This window comes from Agelaius phoeniceus, chromosome 1 (assembly GCF_051311805.1).
Source record: "Agelaius phoeniceus isolate bAgePho1 chromosome 1, bAgePho1.hap1, whole genome shotgun sequence".
In the NCBI taxonomy this organism is placed as follows: Eukaryota; Metazoa; Chordata; class Aves; order Passeriformes; family Icteridae; genus Agelaius; species Agelaius phoeniceus.
Window position 1 is genome coordinate 101,423,763 of NC_135265.1, and position 23,214 is coordinate 101,446,976.

The 23,214-nt window shown below is 38.7% G+C and overlaps 1 protein-coding gene across 2 annotated transcripts in view; it reads right to left on the reverse strand.

The window, feature by feature from the left end:
* The window catches only part of GNAL (G protein subunit alpha L), a 184,505-nt gene that overhangs the window by 107,790 nt on the left and 53,501 nt on the right, over nt 1–23,214 (reverse strand). Inside the window, exons 1-4 of one of the 2 annotated variants that reach the window (XM_054649605.2) lie at nt 9,057–9,543; nt 8,670–8,742; nt 7,778–7,832; nt 7,484–7,603 (exon numbers count right to left, since the gene is read on the reverse strand). In XM_054649605.2, the coding sequence (XP_054505580.1) occupies nt 7,484–7,603; nt 7,778–7,832; nt 8,670–8,742; nt 9,057–9,195 (387 nt within the window). In that variant the 5' untranslated portion in view covers nt 9,196–9,543. Of the gene's footprint in view, nt 1–7,483; nt 7,604–7,777; nt 7,833–8,669; nt 8,743–9,056; nt 9,544–23,214 lie in introns of those variants that run through there. The other variant, XM_054649513.2, reaches the window with a different exon arrangement.

The window sequence follows — 23,214 nt, forward strand, 5'->3', positions numbered from 1 at the left end:
ATTAAATCTACCAAGATTTCAGGGCACCTCAACAGTAGTGGTAAAAATGACAAGAACTTCTTTTGTTTCCTGCCTTATAAAAGACTGGGAATCAGGATCAGTTTGTGATTCTGGCCAGGCTCCTACACCTCTTTCAAGCATCACCATAGGGATCAGTGCTACTCCACTGGCTGTTTCTCCAAACCTGGCCTTCTAGGGTGGCACAGGACTGCTGCCACCTCAGCATCGCACGATCGCTTTCAGAAGATACCCCGGTAGCAGCCACAATTGTGAAAGAATTCAAAACAGCAGACCCCAAAAGCAACCACACTTTAAAATAAATCTGTGTCTTTCACAAGTCTGTGGCCAGGACAATGGCAGTACAGGCTTTAACCTATTGATTCTGCCTTCCTTTAATTCAAAATTAGGGTGTACACTGAAAAATACTTGATGAACAAAAATATTCTAATGTTCAGAAATGATCCTCTAATACATTTTTGGTTCTGTGAGGAGAATCAGTCACTCCTACTTAAAATGATAATTCAAGTTATTAGTCTTTCTGTTGCCATCAAATCTAATATCCAAATTTAGATGTAAAAATATTTTTATCCTAATAAAATGCAATAAAAGTATATGAACTTTTAATCTCAAATTGTAGCAAAAAGAGGCAAAATGTGGATTTATTATTAATACTTTGCAGTAGTTGACTGGATGCTGAACTCACTATAAAAAAACCCTCTAATTAATTTGTATTAATAGGTACAAAACTTGGAAGTAATACCAGAAAATGTCAACAGGTTTGGAGACCACGGAAATAACTTAAGTTTTACTTAGCAGCAGCAGTAATAATAATAAATGATAATATCTTTCCAGTTTCACAATAAAAGTCTCTGTGTTGTGTGATGATAATAAATAAGTCAGGCTGGATAAAATGTGAATACCACCTCACTAACTGGGAAATCAGACTCAGTGTATACAACAAACATTTAATTTGGTGTTACTATGATGATGTAATACTTAATGCAACATTGAACTTCATTCACAAGCACCATTGTTCATAAGACTTCCTAAAATAATTGCCTTTTCAGAATGGAATTAATTATTTTACACTGTAAACTAGGAAAAAAAAATATTCTAAAAATGCAAAGTACTTATGAAAAAAGTGAACCTTTTCCAGATACTTCAAAGTTGAATCTGTTCTTAAAAATATTGAGACAGGAAGGCTTAGAAACAAAAGTTAATATTTAACTTTTTAAAATATTTTTAGATGTTTAAAATTTTTAAATTTTTTTTAAAATTTCTTTAATTTTTTTTCTGAATACAACTCCTATTTATTAACTTTGGATCATTTGTGACCATGTACAGGATTTCTTATTCTCTCAGTCCCAGTATTGCTACTGCTAATTGTTGGGGGCCTAAGTAGATCCCTGGGCTCCTTTCCTGGGATACAAATTTAATTCTTTACTTCTCATTGCTATAAACTGTTTTGGGTCAGTGAGTTTGGAACAAGGGATGGAAGATATATGTTACACTTTTATTACAGAACAATGTTCTACTATAGCAGAAAACTTACTTTGTTTTATGCTTGAACATCAGTTATTTTGTCTAAAGCAAGCACCATACCAAACACAGACTGTGTATTTTAAGCAAGAAGTCCTGAGCTTCACAGAAGAGTTGTACTTTATACACAAACCACTCCAATTTTAACTCCCAGTTGTTCTCAGTAAAGTCAGAGTATTTATTAAGGAGATAAAAGAATTAAAAAAAACCATGGTACAGGTTTGTAATTTTACAGTTCCAGTATATATTATAAATTTGAGAAGTTACGATGTTTTGAGATTTGTTGATTTTTGAGATTTGTTGATTTTTGGGGTTTTTTTCCTTTTTTTTCTCTCCTCTCAAACTGTTCTATACTTGTTTGTAGTATGATCCCAGTTCCAGTCTCATATTTTTGAAACTACACAGTTAAAATAATAACTGATTAATTCTGAAAGCACAACTGGATTGACTGATCCATCAAAAGCAAACTCACTGCTTACAGAGAACAAGAACAACATAACAAGAAACACATAACAAGAAAGAAGTATTTTTTTGGATCTCATGTATGAAATGCTTGTAACTTTAACACTGACTAATCAGAACATTAAGGACTCAGTTTGCTGATTTAATGAAAAGCAGACAACTTAAGCCATATCTGCATGCAAACAGGTATTTCATAAGGAAGAAAAACTATAGCTGGGCTTCAGCAGAATCTGCTCTTCACATGAAAATAGCTCAAATTCAGTATGTGTTGTTAATGCATAGTGTACAGCATGAAAAAACCTGCTACCACAATAAAAACATTTCATGGGTTACTTGATTGCTTCTTCTCCCTAATATCCTCTACTTTTCAGCATCAGTTTGGACAATTTTAACCTCTGTATGAAGACTAAGGAGCTGCCAACAGCTGTAACAGCATATGTGTTTCCAGCTGTCCTTCTCTGTCAGCCTTCTTCATTAGCTCTTCAGGTGTTATTAATTCAGGGCAGTAATAAGGTTGCCAGACCAACACAACTTTATTGTTGCCTGGCCTTTCAAAAACTTTCTGTGTTTGTTTAAATATGAAAATATGTTTTAATGTAAATATGAAAATCTACCAATGTGCATCTTAGATCACAGAACACCACAAATCACTTCATTTTTTTAAGTCTAATTAATTTAAAAAAGTTAATATTGATACTAATATTGAGTAATGTTAAGTACTGCAATTACAGGTAGTTATAAAAACCTGTGTTCATTCTAACCAAAATGGTAAACAAAGCCCTAAAGTAAAAATTTAAATAGAAAGAAAAATCAAGTGAAGCTATTTGAGTCACAATATTCTCTGCATTCTCTCTTTTGTTTTCAGGTAAAATGTATATTTTCACACTCACAAAAAAGATGGGAAAATTGTGAGTTAAGTGAAAATCAGAAAATGTAAGGTGATGCTATTTTGTAACTCCTTTGGGCTACATCAAAGGGAAACTTAAAGAATTTGTGGTCAAATAAAGCGACAGGATTAACTGTACAACCCAAGCAAGTTTAACCATATATAAACCATACTTATCAATTTTTTTTTAATCCAGGATAAAGACTTTCTACAGCCCAACACTACACTTCACCTAAGCAAGATTTTCAGTTGCTTCAAACATTGAGATGCACACTGTGAAAAGCAGCTACCTCTAGGCATCAACACAAGATGGAATTTGAATACCAGGTATCAGAAAAATTTGGAATGCTTAACAAAAGTCTATGTAACTTCAAATTCTGAGAGGAAGTATTTATCTTTCTTTATCATGTCTTTATATTATGAATGTGATGCCCTGATTTTTAAAAAGAAAACCTGAAGGAAAATTAAAGTCATTAGACAGAACTCAAACTGCAATATCTGAAAATGTAAAGCAAACTGCAGACCTGATTAATCTAAAGTACTTTCCCTGTCAATGCCCACATTAACATTTCATTCTTAACAGCTAAATTAAAGAGCTTGCCTGACTAATAAAACAGCTTTAAAATTTATATTTAAAACTCACACACTAAAATCAGCACAAGGGACTGCATTCACACAACTCACCGCTTATGAAGTTTCCAAAAAATACCTTGCTTCCCTAAAACATTCCTCGCAAAGGAAGACGAATCTTTTGAAAACTCTCCCCTTTCCCTAAAACCTGTGAAGTGTTTACATGTTCTCTACTAAGCAGATAATTCATGTTTGCTGGTAACTGGTTTGTATAGCCAAACACTTGGCAATGCAGCCCAGGGGTAGGTGACCATCACCTGCTATAAACCTACACAAAACTGATCAGATGAGCTTCATTCAAGACATATTTTATGCAAAGTGACTTCATTTGGCTACATTTTCAGGGAAGACAAGGGGTAAAGGAATTATACACTGATCAGCTCTGTAGTTCCTAGAAAATTCAAGAACTTTAACAAAGACAACTGACCTTGAGTAAACACAACTTAGCTGATACACCACAGCTACCAGCATAATATGGCCTTAATATGTTCACCCTGATTCACAAAGGATAAAATAAATTCCCATCAATAAAGGATTAAAATTGCAGCAGGTCAATTCCTGTTAACTTTAGCAAATATCAATCATCACATTGCCAAAAATAATAAAAAAATCCTTTTTGATAGGGCACGCATGCTACAATTCCAGTGTTAAAGCACTTCCACTGATTCTACCTTTGAGCAAAGATAATACCTAATCTGGTCAGACAAAAATTTATCTTGATTCCTGTCACAACTTCAAGGAAGAAAATACAGTGGACACTTGACTTATTTCTATTTATCAATTTTGTGAAAACTCTATCTCTAATTCTTATGATTTATAGAATTAGAACACATCAGTCAGCCAGGAAATACTTTGTAAAAATTGTACAGTCTTTTATAAAAGTAATGAAAGACTATGTAAAAATTATAAAACAAATCCAGAAAGCTTTCAATTTTTTATACCAACTAAAAGAACCATCAAGTTAGCATAACCAAATCATATATATACAATGATCTTCTTTAACTAAGTAAAACTCTTGTGGAGGGCACTCCACAGACTCTAATGTTAAAGCACTGTAAAGAGAAAAACATTTGTTTTAAGATTTGTATCACTACTAAAGAAAACATTCTACTTACATTTTATAGAGAGGTATGTAATTAAAAAAAACAGACAAACAAAGACCCAGAATATTTCAGTCTAAATATGAAGTCCCCACCTTTACTCAAGTTCTTGGAATTTCAGTCATAAATTGCAATTAAGAGTATGATTTCACCCACAGGAAATCAGTATTTTCATATCCACCTATTTTAAGGGTAATTTTCACAATTAAATGTGTACTAGTTAATTTGTATGCAATTTTAGAATGTCTGTCCAAGCACACCCAATATGTCACAAATATGCATCCCAGGAGTGTTGGTCAGATTGTGCCATCAGTGAAGTTTCTGTATTTCATCAGGAATCTCTCTTTAAAGACTCCTGATAAGGTGCAGTCATTTTCCCACATTTGGCATGCAATGTATCTGAAATCCATCTTCAACTAACACACATCGATTTTTATGACAAAGGTTACATGGCTAATGTCATCCAAAAAAATGACACATCCGTAATTCAAATTGCAACACTAAGGGTCTTTAACAACTCATTACCATTCATACTGTCACAAACCCTAAAGCTGCCTCTTCCCTCATTCAAAGGACAGTAACCTTTGTCACTCTACAGAACGTGCCAAAATGGGCCCCAGAACTGCCTACATCAGCATTTTTCCCTTCACAACTATTCTGAAGTAAGGATGATTAGCCCTAAAGTCCTGCATGTCTGCTGCTAAACTCTTGGTTTGGGCTCAGAAGGCCTTAATCCATACATCAGCTTTTAATTACAGAATCAGTACTGCTTAGCAGAGGATGCCTGACTGATTACTATCCAAGTATTTATTTTTATATCTGTCCTTATCCAAAAATACTAAATGGGTCAAAATTTATTTCAGCTGGAAACCTAATTTTACTTTATCATTGGCTTAAACTGGAGTAAAATCAAGCCCTGAAGCACAATAGCATTTTTTTCAATCTGCCTTGCTCACAAATCCTCCTGGAGATAAATAACATTCGAACCAAAAAAAACTTAAAAGCCCCCAAAAATCTTGACATACTTTACATTTTACAAATATTAAACCTATGAATTCAACTGAGATGAAAACAGAAGGGAAAATATGAAAGTGACACAGAAACATATTTACTTCTAAATCAGCATTAGATTTCTCTTCTTCTTTTAAACTTGTAACAACCTCTTAAATATTTTTTTAAAATTAGGACTAATAATTGACACTATTTAAATAACAGGATGGTATTTTCAGAAAAACCTATTTAGTTAAAAACCACTTATTAATATTTTTATTTTAAACCAAAATGGACTATGAATTGAGATTTCAAATGAATTATTAATTGCTTCAAGGTCCACAGGGTCCTATTCTTTTCCCCTCCAAGAAGGTTAAATTTTCCTCTATATAAAATACCAAGCCATGAATCAAATTTGACTAGATATAACCAGCTTCTGTGAAAAAGGAGAAAATTTGAAAGCAATTATAAAATGAAAACATCTCCAGCACTATGAAAAGTCCACTTTAGCCTTTTATCCCAGAATCTCAAAAGAACATATGTACTATAGAGAACTGCAAAGTATATGTATCACCATTTTTTTTTACTCCTCTAAGGATCAAAATTCAAGACAAAAAATCCACATAAAATGAACAACAAATGCCTCAGAACTGTAATACCTGCATAACACAAATACTTCATGTCAAGCTCACATTCCATTTCTAAAGAGTTTCTCATTTTCACTAACTTACATCCACCAATTGAGCAATTATGCAATATGTGGGTGTACCATGCAGTCGTTTTTTTTAAACATCTGCATTCTGTGTTAAATTCTAACTGTACAAGATGTCTGATAATTTTTCTTTATCTTGAACCTTCAAAGTGGTAGGTTTACCAGAGGCAAAACCACACATCAGAGAATATGAGTCATATAACAAAGAAAGGACTCTTCCCCTTCTCCTCCTTGCACCCTGAAGCCATAATAACCTAAAGACACTCTACTGTAAATGGCTTCTTTGGCAGTATTGATAGCATGTACAACTCACAATCGTTTAGCCAACAAACGAAGATATTTTTAAGTCTTTACTGTATCCATAACAAATTGCTTTCAGTACCATTTTAAGGTAAATTAAAACTGTGCTACAGCAAAAATAAAATTCAGAATGTCTATGCACTTGCTTTCTTGTCATGCATAAAAAATGAAACATTCTATGCATATGCCTATAAATAATAACATAAAAAGATAAAAATAATGTACGATGCCTATGCAAGTTTATCTGAAAAGTATCTCTCATTTGTATACAAAAGATCAGCCTCCACACACAAGTCCCACATTGATCCCATATCAAATTAAAGCAACATTTACATACAAGCAAACCACTGCCCATGCCAACTACAATACATGAGGAAGCAAAGCACCTCACTTGACCACTGCTTACGCAGGTTTCCACTCTCAAGTGCAGTAAGTATGGGAAACAACACTGAGGCCAGTGTTGTTTAGTGTCTAGCCTTTTATTTCCTCTTATATCCTTTTCTGCAGGTAGACAGTAACTCCTCAGATTAACATCCTGCATCTAATTCCACGTAGGAAATCAGCTTTCAACAAAGTCTTATTTGATGTGTCAATATGTAAGATTGCATCAGAAAATTTGAACAGGACTAAATGCAGAAACAGCATTTAGAAATATTAGCAAATAAGTGCGCAACAACAAAACCTTGCACCACTAAAACAGGTGCAACCACCACAGTCTTGTAGGAAAGTTAACAGAGGTGATGCTGGCATAAGAACTTTCTATGACCATCTTCCAAAGAGTAAATAACCCCAATGTTTCAGTAAATCCAAGTGAAGCAACATACTCCCCCTCGAGCAGAATAAATCAGTGGTTTCTATTCTTACCTGTGTATAGTCAAAGTCAGAAAGAGGAGCTATACTCTTGATGTAGTCCATTCGAAATTGGTTTTCTGGGTTGGCCAATGGAACTGGGGGTATTAAAGTGCTCATAGCTGAAACTATAGTCTAGAATTGGATAAAACAGAAAAACAAACACATTAATCTGGATACAGGATCAATAGAAGATAATCCAATCTGATCAGCAAAATGGGATTTCTCTCATCACAATCTTGGAAAGCATAATCCTTATAATTTCCAGTACAAACAAGCATGTAAGAACAGTATAAAGTGTGTTCTTACCACAATCGCATCTTTAACGTTTTTCCGAATATCCAGTATTTTCTGTTTCTTTTCTCTGCATTAAAACAGAAATATGAACACTTTGATTTTTTTTTCCAAAGCAGTTCAGTCACTTGCATTTAATTTTTTTTCACTGATCGCTTGTTTATCTGCTCTTCAAACATTAAAACATACTAATAGTAAAAAAAAAGGCAAGACAAATACATTTTGCCCTTATCCATTTTCTTGCACAGTATAAAGAGCAATGCACATTCATCCCTAATATATTTTTTTAAATCATTCAATCACAGCCACATCTGCAAAGCTTCCCCTGATGGAACTGGAAGTCATTCTTTCATTTCTACAGCATGATGTAAACATGCTCTAAATTAACAACACGTAGGTGAAGGCCAACAAATATCTAAAATGAATGCTATGGATTAATAATGATTTCTGGCAGAGTTTTTAGAGAGAAAATGATGTAGCCCCACAAAACAGGAGGATTTCTAGCAAATAGGCAAAATTAGTTTCAGTTTTATGCTAACCCTAGCACCGGAAAAACAGCACACAGTGTCATCTGATTATGATTTGACATGTATTTTTATATTACAGACAGATGCAATATTTGGTTATTTGCTTCTATGTAAAAAGTAGTCGCCATGTTGTTGCTACACAGGGGCCTGTCAAGCGCTGCAGTAGCAACAGTGTAAAATACAGTAAAGGGGCCAGAAGGAGAAAATGCAAACATACAATAGCAGCAATTTCCTTATTCTCACTCCCCTCCCTCCCTCACAACACAGTGTCAAGCCACCAAAACATAGGGGATGAGAGGAGAAATTTCCTAGCGTACTGTGTGTTAACCTGTTTCCAACATTTAAGGAAAAATAAGTCACAAAGTGTCAATAATTCTTACTCTGAATTAAATCCATTGACATGTAGGATTCGCATTTGTTTCACAATAGTGCTTTTTCCTGACTCACCAGCCCCTAAAAGAGAAAGAAGGAAAGGGAGAACATTGTGATACATGGTTCAGGCTGGGTGGTCAGAGAGTTTTTTTGGTTTGGTTTTTTTTTAAGGTTTTTTTTGGACGCGACAGCATCTCCCACCTCGGCAGCATTTCTGTATGTGTGCATCCATGTGGCTCAGGCGATCTGTGGACGCCTCGCTTATTGCTCAATAGAGCAGCCCACATTTTTCATGGCCAAGGCGCACGCCGCATCTCCCCTCCCGGCGGGCTGGGGCTGCTGCCCCCTGCTCGCCCCGCTCGCCCCGGCCCCCACCTCTGCCGCTTCCTCCTTACCCAGCAGCAGCAAGCGGTGTGTCGCTTTATAAGCCAGCCTCTCTTTCTGCAACTGCTTCTCTATTTTTTTGTTGGCTTCTCGCTGCGCTTTCTCATCGATACGCTGATCCTCCGTTTTGCTGTTGCCCAAACACCCCATAGCCGCTGCTCAGGGTGGATGTCAAATCGCTGCCTTCTCAGATTTAGTATTTACAAGGGGGAGGGAGCGGGGGGGAGGCAGAAGACAAGTCTTTATATCCGTGTGTGTCCCTGCGACGGTTTCTCTCCGCTTCTTCCCACCCGGCTCGCTCACATAAAATGGTCTCTGGCCGCTTTCCGATCGCAGCGGAGCTGGCTGCTTCGCTCCCCACCAGAGATGCGGAGAGCAGGCGGCAGAGGTAACCCTGCCCCGGCGGGGAGGGGGTGGGGGGAGAAAGCTGTGCAAAAATGCCTAACATGCAACGAGAGGGAGAAAAGGGCTCCTCCTGGAAACCAGCCGGGTGCCGCTCTCCGCTCTCCCTCCCCACCGCGCACACAATCCCTATATTTCTCTGTAAAGGTCTATTTTTGTCTTCCTAACTCAGCACTGCCTCTTTCTGCGAGACCAGGAAACAGCCCCGCTACCAGCCCAACGCGCAGGGAAGCCGAAGGAGAAAGGTAAAAGCCGGACGGATCTACCTGGATCCTGCGGGCCGGGGGCGGGCGGTGCCGCGGGGTCCGCGCCCCCCGCCCGCCCCGCCCCGCTCCGCCCGGCGGCCCCGGCCGCGCTGCTGCCGCCAAAACCCGGAGCTGGCACGGCCGCCGCGGGACCTGCGGCCTCCGGACCCCCGCCCGCGGCCTGCCGCAGGGGCAGCGAGCTGCGGGACGCCGCGCTCGGGGACCGGGGGGGCTTTTCCCGACCTTTCCCCGCGCTCCTCGGCGGTACTGGAAGAGCCTGGCCGCTACCGGAGCGAGGGTTGGCACTGCCGGCTGCCCAGGCTGGCACAGGTGATGGCTGCCATCGTGACCGACATGCGGGAGCAGCGCCGGGAGCCAGCCCCTGGCACCGGCGTGTGGGAGCGGCCGGGGTCTGCCCGCGTGAACCCCGACACACAGAGCACGCATATGCACAAACACCCTGCCTCGACTGCTTAACCAACAAAATGTCCCTTGCCACACAAGTAGTCACGGCAGCACATGGGCCGTCTTTCCCCTTTGAATATTCCAAACTGCATCAGCTGAACCAGAAAATGAAGCTACCCAAACAGCTCATGATAATGTGCAATACGAACATGATAATAAGCACGTCTAATATCACTACAACAACAAATGTCGACAAGAAACCCTATCTCCGTTCCTTCATTTGCCTCCATTTTAGATCCTAAAATGAAACTTCAAGCTAGATAACCCTATAGGTATTCCTTTTTGCTTCAAATCTCTTGCCTTGCAAACTGGCACCTCAGTGCAAAAGCAGCAGCAGTACAACACCTGGCTCGTCCTAAACTCCTCCTGCATAGAAACCACCTGCACTGCTTAGACATGATGCATTGAGACACAAGAACACTAGAAAAAGAATGGATGTTACTCTGCAGTCCCCAAATACTTTCAGCTTTTATCTCCAAATAGTCCCCCATACTTTCAAAGATGGCTTACTGAAAAATTAATATTTTGACAGATACATACGTGTGCAAAATCCTGGTCACAACTAAAATCAAAGAGAGATTGCCATCAGCTTCAATCAAACAAAACAGTATTTTAATCTAAAATGTGTTGGAAAGTATATAGCAAAAAGAAACTAGATTTTACAAGCAGGAGGATTTAGTTTAGCTGTTTTTGTTTTTTTTCAATGGCTCCCTTACTCAGGTGGGAAATGCTGAATCAAGTAAGAGAAACTGGTACTGTCTTAATTTGAGCACACATCAGAGGAAGGCGAAAAGGGCAGAACCCAGAAAATGAACAGGTACTGCTCAACCTGTGGTTGGGTATGTGGAGTTTTCAGGAGACTAGGAAATTCAAGTGCCAGATATGTGGTTTTATGGTACTGCTCGATCTTGACCCTGGAAGCTGTTTTCATCTTCCCTCTTACATAGGTGGGGGGAGCTGGGCTAACACACTACAGGATTGACAGGATCTGCCAAGTCAAAATATGCATTTTTAAAGTGTTTCTGAGCTGCATTTTTAGGACAGACTGCTTTTTTTCCTATTGGCATTTTTCTGTCTGGAGAGACAAAAAGCAACTCAGATACAGATAGGTTTGGAAGCACAGTTCAGGGTGACTACTGGTTTTGGAGGCTGTCAGACACAGGACATATGATGAATAGCTTTTGTGAAGAGCAGTCATGTTTGCTCCCTGCCACAGCACTATGAGAGCCCAAAACTGAATGGCTTGGTTAGAAATCACTAACTGGGTCTGAATTTTCATAGTCCTTCAGTGTCAGAAGCTGTAATTTATGATGCCCAAGATGTGTGCAGCATATTCATTACCTGTATAAATACCTCAGTTTGAGACCAAGTCCCAAACCTGGCTAGTGTCAGTCAGTCTGCAGGAATCTGCCCTGTTTCTTCCCCTCCTCTCCCCAGCAATTTTCCTCTTTCATGTACTAACACTGGGATCTTTGGTGCAGACTTGTTCTCAGCTTTGAAATGGCTCAGTGCCAATAAACAGAATTTTACATGATCCTGGTATATCCTGCTTTTACCTTTCTCCAAAAGAGGGAAAGTGTTTCTCATTTCCTCTCTCCCCCTCGAAAAACCCCATGACCCCTTTGGGTCTCTTCCTCCTGAGAAAAGATCACACAGTTCAAGAATGATATGCAAGCAACCTGTGCCCAGAAAGAACTTTTAGCTGTAATTATATTCCCAACCCTCCCCTTTGCTTTTCCCAAACACAGCATTTATCCCAACATAATTGAACTACAAAATCCTAGAAGCAATAATAAACAAAAGAGAAATTTTCACCCCCTTTGGACACAGCTCTTTTTTTTTTTCCAGAGAGAAACCATAGCTATCATATATGAATATGTCTCTTCTGCACACAGATAAATCTAAAACTCTATAAAACGTGGCAGTGGTGCTGCTTCACCAAACCAAGTTCCAGTACAAATTGTCCACAGGAATAAAAACAAAACCCTGGACAAAGGAAAGAAGTCTCTTCCTGGTTTTACCCTCTCTTCTGAGGGGAAATCTTGTGGGATCCTCCTTGAGTTCCTGAAGGATGAGGTATTTCACATTGCTTCTGCCCCTTCATATCAGGCAGCACATTTATACATATATTTATATATGCACATTTATATATGCATATATTTATAAATATAGCTACACACTGAGTGGATATCTGTGTGAAAAATGAGATTTGCCTTCTACTTTTGTGCTAAATTTGGTGCTATTGCCTCATGAAACCAGGCAATACAGCATAAACCCTCCTGGAGGGAAACTGGAGACACCTTTACTTCCTGCTTTCCTCTCTGAGTTCCCACCTCAGGATGCACTGCTTGTGAGCTTCAGGCTGAATGTTGGGGAGCACAAGCTGCTTGCTTGAGGCCGTATTTGCATTTTTGTATGGAGGAGGACTGATAGCCCAGCTGAAATCACACTGGGTGGCCACCCCCTGCCACAAAGTCAGTCTTGTTTCTTGTGCCTTGTTCTGCTTGGAGTAAGAAGGGACAAAACCCCAGAAAGAATTAATGTGGAGCTCCTACAGATGCAGCTAAAGAGACCTGCTCTGGTTGCCCCTCCAATCCAGAGCAGGACTGATGCAGAGCTTTTTCTGGCAAACACTAGGTAAAAGTGGAGAAAGTTTCTGTACAGCAACCCTGCAGACCATTTGCAGCCCATCTTCCCATTACATGGCCTCCTTTGAGCTTTGGATCCATTTTTTAAGAAAGAACAAATGGAAAGATGGAGGTAATCAAAAACATAGGAGGGACCTAAGCCACTGGTAAAGAGATTCTTCCAGCTTGCCAGTCTTCCTGGGTCAACTTTCACAGGGATCTCTGAACTCTCTGCTGACACTACCCTCAAGTATGGGCACTGTACTAGGTGAGTAACACTGGTGCCCTGATCTCTGCTTCTCCTCACTGACCTCTCTTTTTCATGTAGCCTACTGCTGGCAAATCAGGATATGCAACTCACTAGTGGTTGAGTTTTTACTCCACCTCACATCGAACTCGGGAGGAAAAAAAAGAGAAAAATTAATTGTAACTGCATAGGCATGCAAGAAAAATAATTCTTTCTCTCTAGTCATAAATTACTGGTAAGTTTCTCTCTCTGTAGATGTCAAATATTAACACAAAAGTACAAACTCTGTGGAAGGCTACATTTGGAGTTTTATAAGATACGTGAACCAGGAACCAAAAAAAAAAATATTACTCTGTGTTAAAAATACTGACTAAGGGTTTAGGAAAAAACCAGCATGTACATTGCAGAGAAGTGAATATCACACTCCAAACCAAATCTAACTTTCATCCTTTTCTTTAAACCCATCACCTCAAAAAAGTCATTACAATTTTTTGAGAGGGGGTCATCTGTCTTAACAAGCAGGATGGGAGACATGCCAGAAAAGATGAGGTATGCATTTGCACAGTGACTGTGGACCTGATCCCGAACTGCCTTCATGTCCATCGATTAAGGACAAATTCACTGATGCAGAAGAGGGTCAGGCAATGCTGACAGGCCTGGCAAAGCTCTGAATAGGTCCTTGGCTCCTTGACATGGTTGTTTTCCAAGCCATACTGCTTTACTTGGCAGCTGCCACTGTGTAACTCACCTGACAAACCAACTTCTCCTGTGCCCACTCCTCTCCCATCTTTGTGCAGCACAGGGACCAAAAGGGAGAAAGCAGCAAAAGGGAGAAAGTAGCTGATGTGATGGAGTAGAAGGCTGTGGGCTTATGATAATAGTCTGAAGAAAAAGAAAAGTTTTTCACAGAAAAACTGCAGGCAGCAGTCTACAGAAATGACAATGATAGCCTTTAGCCCTGAGAAAGCATTTGTGAAGGGGAGGATTAGATCTAGCAGGAGCCAGATGCTCCTTGGGAAGCCTGTGTAGAAAAGCATCAGGTGAAAAGCAGATTTGCAGTATGATTACACTAAAGAAAGAAGACAATCCTCTTTGATACAAGCTAGTTATTCCTAATCCAAGCTAGTTATTCCTCATCCATCTCCCAGAGAAAGCAGAGGGAACAGAGAACTTCTGCTATGACCATCCCATCAGCTCAGGGCTTCCCTTTAGACCCTTACTGGTAAAATAATTTCAGTGTTTATTCTTGTCTTTTCTGACTAGAAAATCCCTTATCTGTGAAGAGAGACTCACATGGCATCATTCCACACAGGTCCATCTGTTGGTACCAGAGGCAGAAGCAGCTGATTGAAACTAACACGAATCCAGCAACGTCCTAATAGCATTTAAAAGACTAAGCAATCTCCTGTGGTTTAAATAGTCTTACATATTACAATGAAGTAACATTGTTAAACAAAATGACACAGATGCATTTGCAATAAGCAAAAGGGATAAGTTTTTGATGAATTTGCAAGACAACAGTATTATAGGATATGTTACATTTTTGGCAAAAGAAAAGGCACTTTTCTGTCAGTATCCCAGTTTATGAAGAATTTCACTTGGCTGGACACTCCAAGGGCACTTCCCCAACTTTCCTTTCCCCCCCGTCCCCCCTCCCCTTTAACAAATAATACATTCCCATTTTAAGGCAGTGGAAAATTAGTTCTAATCAGTTGTTTAGGGGAGTCATTAGAATTAAACAGATTAAAGCCAGGCAAAACATGCTAATATTGCCCTAATTTAGAAGTGAATTAATCAATAAATAAAGAAGTCAGCTAGAATTATAGCTGAAGTTACCACTTTCAGAAAAGGAGTAAAACTTATACAGGAGACATGTCCTGGATTCTCTGCAACATGCTGACTAACATCTTACACAGCTGTAACAGCAAAGCCAGATCATCTGTCTGCAGTTTGTAAAAGCTTTTGTATGTCACGTAAAATTTTGCATATAGTAATAAATGCTCAGGTCAACTATCAGGATCTCACTAGCTGGACAGGAACAAAAAACTTGAAGGAAAACCAACTTGTGAGACACTGAACATCCGTGTGATGTGCCTTAACCTCACCTTTAACTCCAAGGCACACCTCCGAGCAGGACTCTCACAGTCACTGCCTCCACCCCAACATTCTGCTGAGCCAGATTTTCTCTACATTTACCCCAAACACATCTGACCTGTGATCTCCTTGTATTGCCCCTCTATCTTGATATAAACTTAGAGATACTTTTTAGTTTCTTCTCAGTTGTTTTAACTTCTCTGCTCAAGAAATTAAGTTTTAGCCACCCCAAAAATGGTCGATTTTCCAAAAAAGAAAAAGGAAGTACATGTTTAAAAAGTTATGCTCTAATTCCTGTGAGTGTCTGAATCGTTAGTGGTATCTCTCCACAGAAAATTCTTACAAATATAGAAAATCACTGCCTACAACTACCTTAGCATGAAGTGGGGAATTCTGTAACTGGTTCTTAACCCTGTTTAAGGATCCCAACATGCAATTACACACAAGAGCAGTCATTAAAAATTCACTCCAGGAAATAATGTTCCCAGTAAGTTGGTAGCCTCGTGCACTCACAACCTGATTTACATAAATAATATTTACCACAGAAATACAGCTTTTGCTTGACTGCATGACTAGCGAATCCAGATAAAATATCAAAACTTACTGAATAAACAACAACCTAGTATTTTTCTCCTTATGCATCTAATTTTTTAAACTATATATCTGCTCGTAACAAATACCTGTTGAGTCATGTTCTGCTTGGCTTTTTGTGATGTTAGATCTTAAGTTTCCTATAAGTATTTCTAGGGTATATTTGTACAAAGCTGATGATCTCTGGATTAAATAGCTTTCACATATTTGCTCATAATTGAAGAGACATGGCTTGTTGACCCACGTGGTCCTTTCCACAACAAGGTTTATGTTACAATTAAACTTTAGGCTTTCATGACATGAATTTATTTATTTCTCTGGAGAGAGAAAATGGTCAATATGAAGACTAAGCAGATACATTACATTATTTAGACATACACTATTCCATTTGCATACCTATGTGGCAGAGGGGGAAATACAATCTTCAAGTGTGATAATCTCCTGGAAAGTAAGTCTATTTTTTTCTCTTTTTCTACTGTTTACTTACTCACTTTATTCACTGCTAGTCTCAAATACTGTTCTGACAGAATGAGTTCATGAAATTCAAACCCATATGATTTTACTGATCTTATTTTTACTAAAACCCAAAAGTTTTTTCTAGCATCTACTGGGCTGCTTGTATAACATGGATTAGATTCTTTGGAGCAAATATTTCTCACAGGATCATTTCACTTGGGGTGAAAGGTGATAAAAGCATTCGTGCACGAAGGAGAAGGGGGAAAGGTTGAAAAGTCCACAGAACTTGCAGACATTTTGGAACAAGCCATTTAATAAGTTACTGAGGAATCAGTATTTTCTCACATACTTTGGGAAAGAAATAGTTTGTTTTTACAATAAAAATGCACAATGTGAGAAAATTTCCTAAACTATGGTAACATTTTCACTGGGTTTAAGTTTTCACACTTATTAACAATGGTGCCACGTTTCTGTACAATCGGCATAATTGTAGGCTTGGTTTTGGTTGTTTTTTGGTTTGGGTTTTTCTAGTTTGTTGGTTTGTTTGTTTTTTAAGGAGACCCATTCTAGCTTGATGCCTCGCAACCTCCTTAAAATTTTAAATTCTAATGCCCCAATGATGCAGCACAATGCTATGCAGAACTACCACAGCAGTGTCTGAGGTTAGGAATAGCACAAGTGCAAAAGGGGTTTAATCCAGCAATTTCAGCTAATGCAGCTGCTCAGACACTGCACTGTATGTTTTAAAACATTGAGAAGGTTTTAGAAAGCTTATAGCTGCTTGGAATATTTAACAATTTACAACAACATTTACATTGTCAACCAATTTGCCTACCAATCCTAAAACATTTAAAGGGCTTTAAGCCTACCCATATGCAGACTCCTCCTGCTCAGAAACAGCTACACACAATCTGCCACCCACATCACTAAACACAATGACAAGATTATGCTTCCATGTCTTTGCAGCCTATTCTTCACAATATGCAAATCTTCAGGAACTGCATTTCTGATCCCAATGCAACAGCACAAAAGCTATTGTCGTAAGAAATGGTTTAACCTGTCAGCAACACTGTCACCACAATTACTGCCACTAATAAAGATATGATCATAATCTGCCACTTAAGGATCATTAGATACATTATGACTATTGTATTCTATTACATAGTTCTTTCACATGGACACTAATTGAGAACACTTGATTTAAATAAAATCAAGCACTATACATTTTCATTGACAAATCTGTTTTTAACCTTTAGACAGCGTAGGGTGCTGCTTGCTGATGTAGGGAAAACCAGCTATTAAAAAGGCTAACCCTGCAAAATGTTTATCAGAAATACAAACCACTGTAACACTGTATACAAAGAGGAGAGCTTGGAAGAAGCACACAAGGATGCTCTGTCTGAACATGCAAATGACTTACACTATGCTAGGTTAAAACTCCTCAGTACCATTCACATGCTTGTGGTCCATGCAACAATTTACAGTGTGTTTGGGAATGGACAGCTGTATGTTCAGAAAGATTCAAGGTTTGTGTCTGTAAAAGGCACAGAGTGCAAGACAGAAATTTATTCAATGTAATTATTTTCATATAATTTTATTGAGGCTGCAGAAACTATGAAAAAAATAGCAAATGCCTAAACATGAGCTGTATATTCATCTCAGATGCAGCTCTTCTGCATGTGTCATAGAGTCCTCCCCTCTGAAAGCTTAATTTCTCAAAATATTTCATCTCCTAATGACCATGAGCTGTCAGAGTGACCATGAAAACAAATCAAAACTAAACAAGGATATGCCCTCTCCACCTTGCCAAAATGAGGCCCAAAACATATCAAACAAGGTATTCCTCACAAAGAGAAAAATATTAACATTGTAGGAATTTGTGGAAAACACAATCAATATGGGTCATCTCCCCTGAAGATAAAGGAACACAAATTGGCAGAGGTACAGAGAAGAGGGATGAAGAAGGCTAAACTGGATGGCTGGTATCAGAGACTAGGAGGAGCAGGATTTATCAGACCTGGGATCACTGTGTTTGCCTGTGATGACAGGTGAAGCACACAGCACACCATGGCTTCCCTTGCTATCCTGGGCACAAGGGCTGCAGCTTCCTACTACAGCAGGAACACTGCAAAGGGCTGTTGCAGGCAATGTTGCATCCACATCTGTGGGTCAGGACCACTGGTTTAGCCTTACAGAAATCAAAAGGCATGTTGCTGCTTTCCAGAGAAGTACCAGAGAGCTTTCCCATGACTAGAGAAAAAGATTTAACATATTCCAAACTGTACTGTTTCACCTAATTTAATAATTCTGGCTTGAGATGCTGCAAGCCATGTGTAAATAAACAGAAAAAGAAATTAGTTTCCAGTTGCCAAAAGAGCCTGGATCTGGTAAGAGCATGACTGGAGAAAACATCACCCAATTCCAGCTCAGAGACTAGTGCAACTGTCTCAGGGGAGAGAGGGCACCTGGGCATCCCTTTCATCATGCTTCCACTTTATCATGGTGAGCTGCTGTTTCTGCTGTGGAAGTCCAATCCAGCAGAGGGAAAGGAGGCAGAAGATGGCAGGCATCCACACACCTTTTGGAGCCTGTTCCTTCTATTGTGTCAGCAAACAATAGCCTCCTGCTAATCTGTGAATCTCCTCAGGCTCCCTTCATGCCTTTACCATACTGCTTCCCCAGCCCCAGTTACCTTCTCTGCTATTTACAGCTCTCTGGAACAGTCAGATTACTTCTCTGTATGCCCTGCAAGAAGGTAAGTTGAAAAGAGAAAAAGATGTCACTGAGTCAAGTGCCCACATTTTCCAGTTTAACTTGGATACTTTCCATATGCTATCTCTGAAATTTTATGTGATTTGCAGCATGAGCCAATGGCTGTCTTCTGTTAACTGCACAGAGCATGCAGCCAAAGATTAACAAAAAACTTGTGCTGTGGCAAAATACTTCCAGTACTGCCAAAATCTGTGTTTCTTAGTAATTTCAATTGCCTATGGAATCCTGAATTAGTGTTAGTATACAATGGACAATTTATGGCATGCTGTTGCCATGAACCTGTTGAATGGGTATGGAGCCATGAGCAACCTGGTCTAGTGGGACATGTCCCTTCCCCTGGCATGGGGATTGGAACTAGATGGTCTTTAAGGTCCCTTCCAACCTAAACCATTCTATGATTCTTTTCTGTGCCTTTCTGGAAAATACTGAGTGAATAGATTGCACTTCAAAAATTCAAAATATCAACAGACAAAAAAATACAAACACTACATAACTATTAAAGTTTGGCTTGTTTTTAGTTGTACGATCAGATTTTAAGAAATAAATCTTAGCAGATAATTGTTCTGTTATTGAAACCATGATGGTAACTTACAAAGTCATGCTTTATACTGAAAAATACTCCAGAAGTATTTGGATTACTTACAAACTAAACAAACCAATGCCATATTATCCATATACAATGCAAAAAAATTTGTAATTTTTCTACAGCTTCCTCTATTCTAAGTGTACACTATGGTGTTTTTTTAATATAAATTTTTTATTTACCTGGCACTTGAAAATCTTGACCCCAGATTTAAATATTTTTGTTACATATTCCAAGTTTATGCTTGGAATCTGTTCACTTGATCATTTTGGGGTTAACAATGATAAGCAGAGAAAATTGTGCTGTGGGCCATACAGAAAATTTTCTATAATCATGAACAGTGATGTTACATGATGTTACATTCACTGAGAGTTAAAACCCTGCACATTATGCAAAACTCCACCATCAGTAACAATTTTAAGCAACTGTAGCACAAAGAGCTGAATCTTGTAGTAATCAAATGTGGGGTGCAATGCCACAACTAAAATCATTCTGACACAAATGTTTAAAATCTAATTACAAAAAAATATTAGATTATTATCTGATCAATCCCTCCCTTGAAATGCCTTTTTCTCTTCCCAAACTATAAATGGATTCAAGGTAAGTTCATCTAGAGATCTAACAATTAGTGCCCAGAAATCACTGTGAAATGGAAGTAAAGGTTACTAGCAGGAAATACAGCTGAGCAACTGCATTGCATGGCAGCAAGCCAAAATTAGTGAATTCTCATTGATGTGTAAATAACTTGGAAAGCAAAGGTGCAGAGCTGGTGACCAGTCAAACTTGCTGGTCACCAGCAAGTGACAGAGCTTTTCATGCAGTTTAACAACTCTGCTGCTGATTAATCATTTTTAGTGGTATTAACGAATCTCCTTTTTTTCTTAAGAATTAATGCTAATACATTTTAATGCTTTTCTTCACTTAAAAGGAATAGTTCTTTCAATACAGTGCTGTACAGTTTAGTCCATAAGGCATCCAATGACCTCAAGCAATGAGAAAATCCATATGAGCAAGCAATTCATACCTTCAACATGTCATGAAAACAGCTCCAACTTCTGTGATACTTCTTGAAGATGGAAGAAGAAAAATGCTTCAACTGTAAACTACTCTGTATCTATTCACTACAGGGATTGTGACAATACATTATCTTCTGCATTATTTTTTTTGTATTTTAAATTCCTCCCCCTCTAAATTCTACCACAACTGCAAGCTAGGAGAATTTGAATAAAATGCTTTATGTGTACTGATGCTAGTACATATGAAAATTAGCATTTACCTATCAACCCACTGAGGTAAGCCTGAATTTCCCTTAAAATAAAAATGATAAGCAAGCAGCATATCAGAGCTTCCCTCTTCTCCATGTAGAATTATGCAATTAAAAGCCTAAGGTAATAGGTATGTTATGTACACACACACAAATTTTCTATCTCTTGGTATGAAGTTACCTCTCCATTTAGTGATATAATCCAATTCATCAACTTTTTCATGGGCTCTCCACCATCCAAATGTGGACAGTGTTCACCTTTACTGGCTGAGTTTCTGTGGAGTCTGATGAAACTGCCTTGAGATCCAAGGCCTATAAAGACTACCTTACTTCAGAATTCTTTTTTTCCAAATGATCAAACCTTTCATCAAAATGCAAGATAAGGAATACTCGAAATCTGTACATATTTCTATAAAGTGAACAAAATCATGCATATGCCTAAATTAAACTGCTCTAGATAAACACCTGCTTGAAACTTTAAAAGGATCACTGTAGAGTGCTGCAATGAAGTTATAATGGACATTATGAAATTTAGCCATCATTCTGCAGGTATATCCCTATTTGTGATGCATTTTTGATATTTTTATTTTTGAGCTCTTTTTCACTATTGATGCCAACTTCCACAACTTGTATTAAAGAGCTGTCTATATCAACCCATTTATGAAGCAGGCATACATGTCCTCAAAAATCCTGAGAGGCAAAATACAGACAGACCTTTAAATCAAGAGCAGGCAAACTTATGATAAAACAGCACTTTCCAACATGAAAGTTTGCAGAATCTGCTAATATGTTCAATTTATTGGAATCCATCTGAAAATGCCACAGGTTTTGTCATACAGTTTCAGTGTGCAAGGTGGACCTTGCTCTTTGATACTCCCTTTCTGGGGGGAAGAGGGTGGCAGGAGAAGAAAGATCTGTATTTTCCATACAAAAATGCCAGAAGACTTAGGTTCAAGTTACTCAAAGTCAATCTATGTTGAGCAAGACAAGTTACACTGCAAAACGAGAGCCCAGTGATTTGATGAGCTACATGAAGAAGCTGTTCCCTCACTGGGCTGCATGCCAGTTTTAATCTTTGGCTCCTGACAGGTCAGACAGCCCAAATAAGAATTATTTCAGGTGTTTTGAGAGGCATGGCAGAGCTGGGCACACAGAACAATTTTCCTTTGAGCTTGAAAAATCTGCAGCAAACACAATTCAGTGCCATAGCTCACAAAACCTGCACAGACACCAGTGGGGGTTCGTATAACTTTCCACAGCAACCCAGAGAAAGTGCTGATAGGAACACAGCTTGTTTCATTTCAGACAACAGCTAGGCAAGGTCAGGCAGCTGGAGCAAACTGAATACATCCTGGTCTACAATGACTGTCATACCACTGACATTTTTATCAAGATAGCTATCTTTAGAATAGGAAGTAAGTGCATTAAGCAATACCACCTTCCTTTTCTTTCTGTGCCCTGATCTTCCTTACTTGCTTTCCAAGTCTAATTGTCAGGACTAACCTATCATTTTATGAACAATTACATTCTCTAATTATTATAGGTGCCTTCTTTGATAAATTTCTTTCTTCCCCCTTGCCCCCCCAAACCACCCCTCTGCTCTGTACTCTCTGGTTTGGGGCCTCTTCAGTACCTGCCCTCCATCCACTGCAACAAACAACGCCAGCAGCTTCAGTTTTGCAGGGAATCATACAGATGATTTCAAAAAGTTCTGTGAGAACCCAAAACCATCATAAAAGAATGGTATAAACTTTTAAACCCCCTCCCTCTGACTTTTCATGCTTACAAGAGCTGTCAGCAGCAGTCTCTTTTCTTTTTTGATACAGATGATACACATTTCAGAAGATTGCACTGAATATGTAATGACATAAAGATAAGAGCTAGCCCTTTGAAACTCTTCTTCCTGATTTATAGGGCATAAAAACCTCTCTCAAAAGAAGCAGTAAGACTCCTGTTTCCTGAAAAACTCCTGCTCACAGACCAGTATGTAAAATTCGGAAGTCCCACCCCATTTCTCAGTGCCTCTTTTAAGCAGCAGATTGGGTTTTGAATGATCTTGAACAACAAAAAACCAGACACACCCTACCCTTAAATATACTTTTCAAGAAAAACTTGATTAAAGCTGGTGAGGGAAGAACTTGGGACATTGTGATCAGAAACAAAGGCATAAACTGTGCAGGCCTGATGTTAATAGAACATGTTGTAAGGTATCTACTGTTCCTGAAAAATCAGATGTGAAAACATGGAAAGCTAAGCATGTTCATTTTTCCCCCCCACAAACAAATATATAGTAACTTAAAAAACTTTGTCCACTGTTCAGCACCTTATCTGTATCTTAGCAGCAATGATAATCAGGATGTTTCAGTTGAAGTACTGAACAAATAACCTTCAACCTAAAGCTGAAGGCCATGTGACCAACCCTA